This window comes from Dama dama, chromosome 26 (assembly GCF_033118175.1).
Source record: "Dama dama isolate Ldn47 chromosome 26, ASM3311817v1, whole genome shotgun sequence".
NCBI lineage: Eukaryota > Metazoa > Chordata > Mammalia > Artiodactyla > Cervidae > Dama > Dama dama.
Genome location: NC_083706.1, coordinates 48,658,729 through 48,672,518, shown reverse-complemented (window position 1 = coordinate 48,672,518; position 13,790 = coordinate 48,658,729). Strand labels below are relative to the sequence as shown.

General features: G+C 37.8%; 1 protein-coding gene across 2 annotated transcripts in view; it reads left to right on the top strand.

The window, feature by feature from the left end:
- Positions 1 to 13,790, top strand: part of SERAC1 (serine active site containing 1) — a 53,320-nt gene that overhangs the window by 13,292 nt on the left and 26,238 nt on the right. Inside the window, exons 2-8 of one of the 2 annotated variants that reach the window (XM_061130227.1) lie at positions 595 to 715; positions 1,562 to 1,653; positions 2,757 to 2,793; positions 5,203 to 5,339; positions 8,314 to 8,403; positions 9,668 to 9,799; positions 13,540 to 13,661. In XM_061130227.1, the coding sequence (XP_060986210.1) occupies positions 1,563 to 1,653; positions 2,757 to 2,793; positions 5,203 to 5,339; positions 8,314 to 8,403; positions 9,668 to 9,799; positions 13,540 to 13,661 (609 nt within the window). In that variant the 5' untranslated portion in view covers positions 595 to 715; position 1,562. Of the gene's footprint in view, positions 1 to 594; positions 716 to 1,561; positions 1,654 to 2,756; positions 2,794 to 5,202; positions 5,340 to 8,313; positions 8,404 to 9,667; positions 9,800 to 13,539; positions 13,662 to 13,790 lie in introns of those variants that run through there. The other variant, XM_061130228.1, reaches the window with a different exon arrangement.

The window sequence follows — 13,790 nt, the reverse complement described above, 5'->3', positions numbered from 1 at the left end:
AGGAAAGCAAGGATGGAAGATTTGTTGAGGCTGGAGAGCAGTGAACTGGAAGTAGTCGAGATGCTGAGAGAGTTGAATGTTAGAGAATTAGATATGGAGCAGTTTATTCTAGAAAAAGCTGAAAGGGCCAGTGTTGGCATTTGAGGAAATCTAGAGGAAAATAAGATGAAGTAGATTTCTGCTGTACTCAGATGTATTCAGGATGTGGTGGGAGGGGAACCTGCTCGGGTGTGTGTGTGTGTGTGTGTAAGTTAATACTGTGAAGGTTTTTGGGAACTGACAGCAACTCTTTAAACAAGTGAGAAAATAAGAAACAGTGACCTTTAAAACAGTGATCTTTACAAGTTTACCTGTTGCTTAAACAGTTTGCTTGGCCATCAGTTGATGTACTAGAGTCACAAGAAAATTTTTAAGCTTTTTATTTTGTGTTATTCCTAACAGATTTTCTTACACATGTACACCAAGCATTCGTTAGATTATTTTCTCCCTAATCTCTGTAAAGCTGCCAGACGTTTTTACTGTATTAAAATAAACCAAAGACCATTTCTCACGAGTTCCTCAAGGCATCTTCTTTCTTTTCTCTTATTCCAAAAGAAAAAAGAAGAAATGTTTCATCCGGAGACAGCCTGATTCTAGAATACTGAGGTGTTCTAAAAACCATCGCATCATATTTAGAGATCATCTTCACTTAGTTGGTTAAATCGTTGCATGAAAGGTGAGTGATTAGATAGTTGAGCAGCATCTTCTTTGTCATGATGCCAAAAACTAACAATTAAGTTTCAAAGATTTTAAACAATATTGGGTACCATCTTAAAGGATTTGGAGAAAAGCTAAACACTTCCATGGGTCCTAAGTATATCTTCCATTCAGAATGCTTTTCACTTCTGTAGGGACTTCACAGTCACCAAAGATAAATATAAATTGCTGCTGCTGCTGCTAAGTCGCTTCAGTCGTGTCCGACTCTGTGCGACCCCACAGATGGCAGCCCACCAGGCTCCCCCGTCCCTGGGATTCTCCAGGCAAGAACACTGGAGTGGGTTGCCATTTCCTTCTCCTATATGTATATATATCAAAGGCATTTAAAGTTTTTTGACACCTATATTGATATTCTCAATAACCTCTTTTCCTATTTCCTACTAATCATTGTTCACAATTGGATACAGTTTGAAGAATAATCATCAAGGTACCAGCAAAATACTATTCTAATAAGTCTGCTTTAAATTTTTAAGGGAGAAATTTTGTTTTAATTGAAAAGTTTTTTTTCCAAGTCTTGAAACATCTAACTCTGTGGTCAATCTACTGTGGTGACATGTTCTTTTTTTTTTTTCATTGTATGATTCCAATTGTAATAACATTTTGTAAGTGACAAAACTATAGAGATAGTAAAAAGGTCCATGTTTGTCAGGGTTTAGAGGAGGGTAGAGGGAAGGGATGAATATATAATACACAGTCAATTTTTAGAGCAGTGGAAATATTCTGTAATGATGTGTTCTTTTAGTTAAAAGAAATATTTTTAATTACATGCTAAATTAAATCTGTTGCAATTGTTCTAAATGCACAGAATGTCCCTGGCTGCTTATTGTGTCATCTGCTGTAGAAGAATGGGAACCTCGACTCCTCCGCCAAAAAGCAGCCCGCGCTGGAGAGAGATCAGTGAGTCCAGTTTAAATGACAGTATTTTCTTAGAGAAACAGTGATAGAATTGTGGTTAAGTTTCTAGGGTGGTCCGCAAAAACTTGTTTAACTAGTGATAAATCTCAAATTTATTTATAACTTTTCTGTACTAACGGTTCACCCCAAATTTGTAGGCCCAGAGCCATGCATACTCCTTTTTCTTGGGAATTTCCTCTTCCCTTTGTTCCCGTCAGGTTCATACTCATCCTTGTAAATTCAAGTCTCACTGCATTCTTCAGCAGCTATTTACTAAGCTCCTATAAAACTGGTGCCAGACCCGTGTATTAGGTTCTGGTAATTCAATGGAGAGCCAGGAAGATGTTTCGCTTGCCCTCTAAGAACTTAAGATCTAGTACCAATCTGCTGTCTTTATTTGTAAATATTTATGTTATTACTAATCTTTATTTGTAAAATGAGAATATTGCCTAGGCCATCTTTCATTCATTCTACTATGTGTTGGGTACTAACACTAGGCCCTGAGGGTACAGTATGGAATAAGACAAAGTCTGTTCTAATGGAGCTTCCTTTTGGCCTTTAAGAGAGATCAGTTCTTAGGATAGATCCTTTTCATCTAGAAAATTCTGTGATTTTGTGTTTTAAAAATACAAAAATGAGTGGAACAGAGAAGGAAACTTTTCTTCTCTTATCATTTCTAGTAGAACAAACTCAAGAGTAGTGAATATACTTTAGGGTAGCAGATTAGGCTGTGAGTCTGCATTCTGTTTCCAGTGCTTAGTGAAAAAGAAACATCCTAGTATGAAGAAACAGATGGTAGCCATATAGGAGGAAACAAACTAGCTGCTCCTGGGGAAGTCCAGGAAGCCATCTTGGAATAAAGAAGACTTCCTGGAATTGTCCTCTTTCCTGTTCAGGAACCGTAGGTTCTAGAATTTGGGAGGAATGTCCATCTCCCTGGGCTGATATGTGGGGAAGTCAGTGGAGAGTTCCTTAACCCTCAGTAGGGAGGAGAAATATTTTCTTGGCAGCATTAGTTGAAGATCTGAACAAAACCCTGAACAAAGCTTCTATACATCCAACAAATTACAGATTGACATTGACTTTTTTTCCCTTTCTTTTTGAAGGAAATATAATAAAGTTTACTGGATCACTTATTTTAGGGTAAGTGTCAACTGTGAAATAGTAATTGACTTCATTATACTACTGTTTGAGAGCTCAGTGGAAGTAATTTACAGGTAGCATAGGGGTAGTGAAAGGGTATAGATTTTAGAATCTGTGAACATGTGGATTCATCACTGATTCTGTCACTTAAATGTTGTCTTGACCCAGTTATTTTAAGCCCTGAGGAGTGTTTTCTCTTGGATGGAGTAGATGTGGGAATTCTGCCCCCTGGCACTGTTGCTCTGAGGAAAGCACTTGGCAAGTACAGAGCAGGCACTCACTGATTAGCTTTCACATACCTAAAATCACATCTTGTGTTAGGTTATGAAGAAGTTCAAGAAGGCTGAAATCAACTATAGTCAAAATTATTTTTGAAAGTCCCTTGAGTTACCATAAAGCTGTTATGAAAGGAATTGAGGTTGACTGAGAAAACCACTAGATTGACCCTCCAATTTCATGCTGTTTCAGAGGCGCATGTTTAATGAATGGAGTGATTTTCTTCCAAAGGTTGTTATTTTTCATTCTTTTTTCTTCTTTTTGGAGAGGAGGGATGGATATATATTAAGTGTATGTCCAATGCTGCTCTAGTGTTTCTGTTAATAATATTCTTTTTCATTAGTGTAAATATGAAGTCAAATCTTAGATGCTAAAATGATAAAGTAGATATATTTGCCATTTTATCCAAATACATACATTTCTCCATAACATTGTAAGGTAAGACAGAACATATTTAGAGGATTTTTTTCCTTGGATTCATTCCAGGCAAAAGATAAATGTAGCCCAGGTTGGATGCATGAGACAAGTGCTCAGGGCTGGTGTACTGGGAAGACCCAGAGGGATGGGATGGAGAGGGAGGCGGGAGCGGGGATCGGGATGGGAGACACATGTAAATCCATGGCTGATTCATGTCAGTGTATGGCAAAATCCACTACAATATTGTAAAGTAATTAGCCTCCAACTAATAAAAATAAATGGACAAAAAAAGATAAATGTATATTCTTTTCTGTGATGCAGTTTTTTTGTTTATATCACAGTAAAATTCAGGAATATTGTGAAAACTCACAATTTCTAGTAAAGAATTTTGTCTTTCATGAAACATGTGATAAAAATACTGAATAGATTTGTTCGTTTTGGCTGCTCTGGTCGATTCCCCTAGAGAGGTGATGACCCTAAAGAGCGTTCTCTCCATTCTTTGGGTGCTGGCAGTGTCTGGCCTTTCTTCCTTCCTTTTGCTGTAGGGTGGGAAGCTCATGAAAAGGCTTCATATAACTGCTGTTTCTAAGCTCTGAGTTCACAGAGTGCAGCCTTTGTGTCTGGATAAAAGGAGTGTGTAGGTCAGTCTGACTAGGGGGAAAAATCCTTCACTTTAGGATATACAGCATTGTATTTCACTTAAAAATTCTAGTTTGCTTTCCCCCCCACCTCCACTGTGCAACTTGTGGCATCTTAGTTTCCCAACCAAGGATTGAACCCGGGCCCTTGGCAGTGAAAGGGCACAGTCCTAACCACTGGGTTGTCAGAGAAGTCCTTGTATTTCACTTCTAATATTTGATTTTAGGTTTAACACTTAGAAGAAATTTTCATATGCTGGTGTTAGGAGTACAGATTGACTAATCTTTAAAAAAAACACTGGTATTATCTAGTAAAGTCAAACAATATATATATATATACTTTCAGAAAGTCTATAATTTTACTTCTAAGTATGTATCTTAGAGGAACATATGTATGTACAGAACATGAGTATATATCTTAGAGGAACATATACACATGCATACAGTGCAGATATATATGATGTATAACAGATTAATTGACTCAAAACAGAAATTCCCTAAATGCCCATCTGTGGTAGAAAGGATAAGTAAGTCATTATATAGCCATACAGTGGATGAATCACATGCCACGTGAAAATATAAATGCTTGAACTCCAGATACATGTAACAACATGGGTGACTCTCACAAGAAGAAGGCTGAACTAAAGAATACATACAGTGAGATCCCATTTCTTTGAAATTCACAGACAGAATTAAGCCTTGTTGTTTAAAGGTTCATGTTTAGGTGATGAACTATAAAGAATAGCAAGGATATTATTATAATCAGAGAATAATAATTGGCTATAGAGATGAGAGACAGGGTCAGGATCAGGGAGGGACACACTGTGGGCTTCTGGGTACTGTTAATGTTTTTTGCCTCGGAATGTAATTCAGATATTTGTTGTTATTTGTTAAGCTGAAATGTGTATATACATTTGTATATGTATGTATAATGTATGTTATATACACATTACCATATTCATACTATGTTTCCCAATAAAAAAGAGAAAAATTTCTACAGAAAGCTTATTAAAAAAGAGTGGCTCCTGTGTTATATTTAGATTATATGTTTATGATGAATTTTTTGTTTCTTTTTAAGGGGCTCTTTATTTATTACATATGAAGTTCTGGCCTTGAAGAAGTCTTTGACATTAGATACTCAAGTGGTAGAAAGAGAAAAAATGAAGTCATATATATATGTGCACACAGTTTCTTTAGATAAAACAGAAAATCATGGTAAGTTCATGGTAAAGTAATCCTATCTTTGTGAACAATGGAAGCTAGTTATTGAATTTAAAAAATGAGTATTTAGGAATGTAAATTGGTACAAATGCTATGAAAAACAGTATTCAGATTCCTTAAAAAATTAAAAATAGAACTATATTAGAACCAACAATTCCATCCCTGGGTATTTATTCAAAGAAAATTCTAAAAGATTTCCACCCCTCTATTCAGTGCAGCATTATTTACGATAGCCAAGATATAAAAGCAACCTAAGTGCCCATCAATAGATGAATGGATAAAGAAGATGTGTGTGTGTATATACACAATGGAATATTACTCAGCCATAAAAAGGAATGCAACCTTGCCATTTGTAACATAGACCCAGAGGGTATAATGCTGAGTGAAATAAGTCAGACAGAGAAAGACAGAATACTGTGTGATTTCATGTATATGTAGAATCTAAAAATAGAACATGAGTAAACAAAACACCTAATCATTTATACAAAGCACCTACAGGTGGTTGCCAGAGGGGTGGGGGTTGGGGAAGGAGAGAAATAGGTGAGGGAGATTGAGAGGTACAATCTTTTGGTTATAAATAGATGAGTTACAGATATAAAGTGTTCAGTGTGGGGAATGTGATCAATAATTATGCACTACTCTTGTATGGTGAGATGACAACTAGATTTAGTGTGCTGATCATTTTGAAATATATAGAAGTATGACATTACTTCATGTGACTGGCAGAAATTAGAACTAAAATGCTTCACAGTAAAGGAAAATTTTCTTAACTGTCTCCCAGCCATACTAACAGTATCAAACTAAAATGAAATAACTTTGTGAAGGAAAAGCTTCTCCCCAACCACCCAGTTGTAAAAGTGATCAGGAGGATTAGATACAGAACAGAGAAAAGTAGAAAAATAAAGGATATAAAAAATCCATAGTTCCTGCCCCAGTGATAGTTATATTGTGATATCAACAGTCCTGGTGGCTCAGTGGTAAAGAATCTGCCTGTCAATGCAGGAGACACAGGTTTGATCCCTGGGTTGGGAAGATCTCCTGGAGAAGGGAATGGCAGCCCACTCCGGTATTCTTGCCTGGAGAACTCCATGGACAGAGGAGCCTGGCAGGCTACAGACCATGGAGTTGGAGAGTCAGACAGGACTTAGCAACTAAACAACAAGAACAACAACAATACCAGTAACTAATACAATGTTGTAAGTCAATTATACATCACGAACAAACAAACTCATAGAGAAGAGATCAGATGTGTGCTTACCATTGGCAGGGGGGATTGGATGAAGGTGGTCAAAATGTACAAACTTCCAGTTGTAAGATAAATAAGTACTTGGGGTATAACGTACATTAATATAAATATAATTAACACTGCTGTATGTTATATATGAAAGTGGTTATGAGAGTGAATCCTTAGAGTTTTCATTACAAGCAAAAATTTTTTTCCTATTTCTTTAATTTTGTGCCCATGAGATGATAGATGTTCACTAAACATTATGGTACTTGTTTCATAATGTATGTAAATCAAATCATAACGCTGTTTACTTTAAACTTATACGGACCTGTATATCAATTGTAGTTCAATAAAACTTGAAGAAAAAACTATAAAAAAGTTTTTAAATGAATGCAATATTCATAAAACAGGCTTAGCTAACTGTAAGAACAACCAGACCTGTGAGAGCCAAGTTCCTAAGGAATTAATTGAAGATCAAATTTTGGACTTCACATATTTAACCCAAATTCGCAGCTCTCCTGTAACTAAGTCAGTTGAAGACTAGCTAACTGTTTTAGTCTAAGCTTAGAGTTCCCTGGTGGTTCAGCTGGTAAAGAATCTACCTGCAATGGAGGAGACCTGGATTCAATCCCTGGGTTGGGAAGATTCCCTGGAGAAGGGAAAGGCTACCCACTCCAGTATTCTGGCCTGGAGAATTCCATGGACTGTGGAGTCCATGGGGTCACAAAGAGTTAGACATGACTGAGTGAGTTTCACTTTCACTTGGAGTTCTTTTCTTCACGAGGACTGTCAGTTCAGAGGCTGGCCCTCAGTTTAGCAAGCATAAAAACATGATTTTTGTTACTTAGCTCAGAGGTATTTTTGCTCTAAGGCATTTATTATTCACCCTAATCTCATGGGATGGATTCATAAATATGAATACCAACTTATTTACAGAGGGGAAAAAAAAATGTGTCATTAAGGTTGGAAAACCTGGCTCTACTAGTCGAAACACCCCTCCTCCATATTTAGGTCAGATGAACACCCAGTTAGTAATCAGATGGTTGCTTGGCGAACAGGAAATTTTAGAGCAGAGTATCTTTTCATCAGGATATGGGTAGCGTGGGAAGTCATCAGACTAGATTTACAGCTGCCTGTTGTCCATCGCCGGCCGGAAGAACCATGCCTGTGAGCACTCGGCGTACCCCGAGGCGGCAGGTTCTGCCGCTCCCCTGTCTGCAGCTGTATCTAGCACCACCCTCTCCAGTCTGTGTGTATTGTTACTTTGCTTCTTTCAGCATGCTTTCATGGTGTGTTACATCAACTACACAGCTAATTTTTATAGCATATAATTTACTTAGATAGTAAAGCTGAATCTCATTAGTCAGGTATCTCTAATTTTCACTCTGAGAGGGATATTTTTAAGTGACATTTTCTCAAATCTAGTTACTCCTGTGTTGTATGTGAGGATTTCTGTTAGCTTGAGTTAGTGTGTTTGCTTTTGTTTTGTTTTCACCTTTTCCCTGACTAGGAAAGCAATTTGGGGGGTGCAGGGTGGGATTTGGAGTCTGTGTTCCCGTAATGGTTTTAGTTGCTTTAATAGTGACAGTAAAAAGAGAGAGATGCTATTTTACATTTTCTTTTTAAAAAATTGGAACTTAATTTATACATTGAACTTAATTTATACATTTTTCTTAGAAGTATTGGAGCCTAGCATTAAGAGTACCTATTTGGTTTTATTTACATCTGTAATCATTCTAGGAATCACCTACCAGGCAAGGAAAGAGCTTCACAAAGCAGTAAGGAAAGTATTGGCAACATCAGCCAGGATATTACGGGGTCCATTTGCTGGTAAGTTTCACATATTTAATTGAGAATCCTTATCAGTAATCTGAAAGTCATTCAGTGATCAACCTGAGATTTTTTTTTTTTTTTCCATTTCTTGTGCTAAGATTTATTATAGCTATGGAAAGTTGAATAACCTTGTTCTCTTGGGCTATACTTAATTTTAAGGACTTGATGCCTTGGAAAGATTTTTCTTTCTATCTTTATGGGTGCATTAATTTTAGATAGTTGTAAATAAATATTGAGACTGTCTTGATGAATATTTCAAAATTATTTGTTAGAAAATAATTCCCATGCTTTCTCATAATGCATCAAAAATATAGATTTCACAATTGGGCAAATCTACATTGTGGAGCTAGCTATAAAAGGGCTGACCTGATCTCTTTAAAAAGTTGGCATCTTGAAAAAGAAAAACTGGGAAAACTTTCTAGAATTAAGATACTAAAGAGACCTAACCAAATCCTGTTTGTTTGTTTGTTTGTTTGTTTGTTTAAACAGCTCTAAAGATATTTTGAGAAAAGTTGGAGGAATTTGAGTGTGGAGTTAGACTGATTTTTAGATGATCTGGAAGATTTTTGTTAGTATTCTTAGATGTTATAATGGCATTGTGATTATATAGGAGAATGTACACTTATTCTTAGGAGATGCATTTAGAATTATGAAACAGTAAAATATCATTACTTCTGCAACTTTCTTTCATACAGTTTAGAAAAGAAGTACAAAAAAAAAAGTACATACACATCCAGGGGAATTCTCTGGCGGTCCAGTGTTTAGAACTATATGCTTTCTCTGTCAAGGGCCTGGGTTTATTAATCCCTCGTCTGGGAACTAAGATCCCACCAGCTGCTCAGCACAGCCAAAAAAGTAAAATAAAATACACACACCATGCAGATTAAACAGCTATGGCAAAATAAGAACATTTGTTAAATCTAGCTGTGGTAAACATGTGGCTGTTAATGTATTATTATTTTAATCTATCTCATATATTTGATATTTCTCATAATAAAAATTTCTTTAGGGAAAAGGAGCCAAAAAGAAACAAAGATCTCATTGTGAAAGCCAACATAATATATAAAACAAAAGCACATACATATTATATGTAACATCATAATATGACAGAACTGAGAACAAGCCTGTCAGTCATTATCAACACCTGGAGATGGATTTAACTTCCGTATTGTAGATTTCAGATACTTAACAAATTACTGTCTTACATGTGAGGATGAAAACGTTTTAACAGTTCACATTGTCTTTTTTTGTTATCGTGAAGACACTTTTAGTACAGTCGATATAGAAGATCACGACTGCGCCGTGTGGCTGCTGCTGAGGAAGAGCCGGTCTGATGACAGGGCAGCCCGTCTGCAGGCCGTCCAGGAGATGTCGGAGGCCCATCACTGGCACGGTAAGGAGACGTCTGCGCACACATCGGCCAGCTCCTCATCTCTGGTGTGAAATGAAGGGCCAGAGACATCAAAGAAGGAGAATAATTCAGGAAATATTAACATGTGTAAACAATATTTTAAAAAACTTTAAAAGAAACTCCAGTTATAAAGTACAAAACCTGCTGGCCTGGTAGCCATGGGGTGTTTGGTAAGAACCCCTGAAAACGGAGGTAGATGTATTTGTATAAACTTTCTACCAGAATGAACTTTTTATACTTGACGGGAGAAACTCTTGATTCTGATAGGTATAGCTTAATGTGTTGGCATGTTTTTTCGTTCCTATTTAATGAGATATATTTTAGTTGCTGGCTGCACCAAAGTTACATGTGATTTCAGTTTGACAGTCTCTGTGGCTTTAATATAATAATTAGTCAAATGTACCTAATGGTTTGTGTATATTTGTTTTTTAAGGAAGGTTTTTAATATTTAATTGTATTTAAAATTGCAAGTTCTGCAGTAAAACTACATGAGCAAGAGCTCATATCTGCTCTGAATATAGTATAGGGACTAAAGTACACTTTGTTAGTAGAGTCCTCTGATAAAAAGAGGAGCCTTCCCTGGTGGCTCAGAGACTACAGAATCTGCCTGCAGTGCAGGAAACCTGGGCTTGATCCCTGGTTCGGGAAGATCCCCTGGAGGAGGAAATGGCAACCCACTCCAGTATTCTTGTCTGGAGTATTCCACGGACAGAGAAGCCTGGCGGACTACAGTCTATGAGGCCACAAAGAGTTGAATACAACTGAGTGACTAACACTTTCACTTTCACAAACATGTAAAAAAAAATAATGTTCTCAAAGAAAAGTTTAGTTTCAGGATAAGATCTCTGTCTCCATACAAGTTAGTTAGTCAATTTGACTGATTGGTGACTATAGTAATTTATAATGTAAAAATAAGCTTACTTAATCTGAGTGGTCATCTGAATTAAATTCACCCATTCCAGTCCATTTTAGCTCACTGATTCCTAAAATGTTGATGTTCACTCTTGCCATCTCCTGTTTGACCATTTCTAATTTACCTTGATTCATGGACCTAACATTCCAGGTTCCTATGCAATATTGCTCTTTACAGCATTGGACTTCACTTCCATCACCAGTCACATTCACAACTGGGTGTTGTTTTTGCTTCGGCTCTGTCTCTTCATTCTCTCTGGAGTTATTTCTCCACTCTTCTCCAGTAGCATACTGGATACCTATCGACTGACCTGTGGAGTTCATCTTTCAGTGTCATATCTTTTCACCTTTTCATACTGTTCATGGGGTTTCTCAAGGCAAGAATACTGAAGTGATTTGCCATTCCCTTCTCCAGTGGACCACGTTTTGTCACTCTCCACCATGACCCGTCCGTCTCGGGTGGCCGTGGTTTCATGGCTCATAGTTTCATTGAGTTAGACAAGACTGTGGGCCATGTGATCATTTTGATTAGTTTTCTGTGATTGTGGTTTTCATTCTGTCTGCCCTTTGACAGATAAGAGGCTTATGGAAGCTTCCTGATGGGAGAGACTGACTGAGGGGGAAACTGGGTCTTATCCTGATGGGCCAGGCCATGCTCAGTAAATCTTTAATCCAATTTTCTGTTGATTGATGGGCTGGGCTGTGTTGAGTCCCTATAGTTTGACCTGAGACTAAACTATGGTAATTAAAAGACACTTGCTCCTTGGAAGAAAAGCTATGACCAGGCTAGACAGCATATTAAAAAGCAGAGACATTACTTTGTCAACAAAGGTCCATCTAGTCAAAGCTGTGGTTTTTCCAGTAATCATGTATGGATGTGAGAGTTGGACTATAAAGAAAGCTGAGTGCCAAAGAATTGATGCTTTTGAAATGTGGTGTTGGAGAAGACTCTTGATTGAGAGTCCCTTGGACTGCAAGGAGATCTAACCAGTCCATCCTAGAGGAGATCAGTCCTGAATATTCATTAGAAGGACTGATGCTGAAGCTCCAGTACTTTAGCCACTTGATGCGAAGAACTGACTCATTTGAAAAGACCCTGATGCTGGGAAAGAATGAAGGCAGGAGGAGAAGGGGACGACAAAGGATGAGATGGTTGGATGGCATCACCGACTTGATGGACATGAGTTTGAGCAAGCTCCGGGAGTTGGTGATAGACAGGGAAGCCTGGCATGCTGCAGTCCATGGGGTCGCAAAGAGTCGGACACGACTGAGTGACTGAACTGAACTAGTTCAGTGGAGAATGTGAGTGGAGGTTTAGAATAAAAATCTGTTTCAAAATCTGCCTTCCAGGACTCTATTCAGATTTCTGCTCTATCAGAAGCATCAAAGTTGGAGCCCTGGCATGTAGATTTTGAAAAAGTTCCACACTTGATTCTGACACCCAGGTTACATAGGGCTATTATTAAAAATAATGTCTCCTCCAGTAGTTGCAGGTTTTTTTTTTTTTTTTTTTTTGATACATGTCTTAATCCATTTGGGATGCTGTAGCAAAATGCTGTAGACTAGGTAGCTTAATTTGGGCTTCCCTGGTGGCTCAGATGGTAAAGAATATGCCTGCAATATGGGAGACCTGGGTTCCTGGTCTGGGCTGGGAAGATCCCCTGGAGAAGGGAATGGCTACCCACTCCAGTATTCTGGCCCGGAGAATTCCATGGACTATATAGTCCATGGGGTTGCAAAGAATCAGATACGACTGAGCGACTTTCACTTTTCAGGTAGCTTATAAACAACAGAAATTTATTTCTCACGGTTTTCTGGAGGCCGAGAAATACAGGATCAGGGCAGCAGACGTGGCACCCTGGTGTCCAGTAAGGACAGAGGGAGCTCTCTGGGGTCCCTTTAACAGGAGCACTAATCCTAGTCATGAGCGCTCCAAAACACCTCGCAAATGCCCTACCTCCAAATCCCATGACATTAGGGATTAGGTTCCAACACATGAATTTAGGAGGGACACAAACATTCACTCTATAGCAATACATAAGGAATGGAACAGTGAAATCATCAAGGCTAAACCAAAGTACTGCTATCTAGGACCTCTGATTATTCATCAGCATCATGGAATGCCAAAGCACCGTGGCAGTACCAGGGGATGATGGATCTAAATGGAATCTCAGGTTTTTGTTGATGTTGTTCAGTTGCTAAGTCACATGTGACTCTTTGCTACGCTGGACTATAGCATGCCAGGCTCCTCTGTCCTTCACTGTCTCTTGGAGTTTGCTCAAACTCATGTTCATTAAATCAGTGATACTATATAACCATCTCATCCTCTGCCACCCCCTTCTTTTGTCTTTAGTCTTTCCTAGCATCATGGTCTTTTCCAATGAGTTGGCTCTTTGCATCAGGTGGCCAAAGTATTAGAGCTTCAACATCAGTCCTTCTAATGAATATTTAGGATTGAGTTCCTTTAGGGTTGACTGGTTTGATCTCCTTGCAGGGTTTTGAGTAGTGATCAAAATAGCTTTTGAATGCTGGAATTTCTTTTTTAAAGGAGAAGAAATTAAATTGGTTATGATCTGTCAGGTTTCACATTTGAGGTTTATTTTTTCAAAAAGGTTAGTTAGACTGTGATATGTCTAGATATGTGTTGAGAATTAGATCAGTCATGGAAATGTTGGATATTTAGCTTATTGGTATTGTAAATGCAGCAAAATTTTGAATTACAAACTTACAGTTTAAAAATTATGTTCTTCATTTAATCTTTGAAACAACCATATTCTAAGTTGGGTGCTAACAGCATACTTCTGCAATAGATTACCAGTACAGGATAATTGCTCAAGCCTGTGATATGAGAACTCTTACTGGTTTGGCACGAAGCAAAGAGAGTGATCTTCGGTTTTTTCTCCGCCCTCCTCCTCTGCCATCTTTAAAAGAAGTAAGTAAAAATAATCTACTGAGTGAAAAAAAGTTTAATATATCATCTTCACTTTGGGTGCAAAATAACCATTCAAAAAACAATTTTTTGGCTGCTTCTCACAGCAGGTTAGTTAGGGTGTAAACCTGA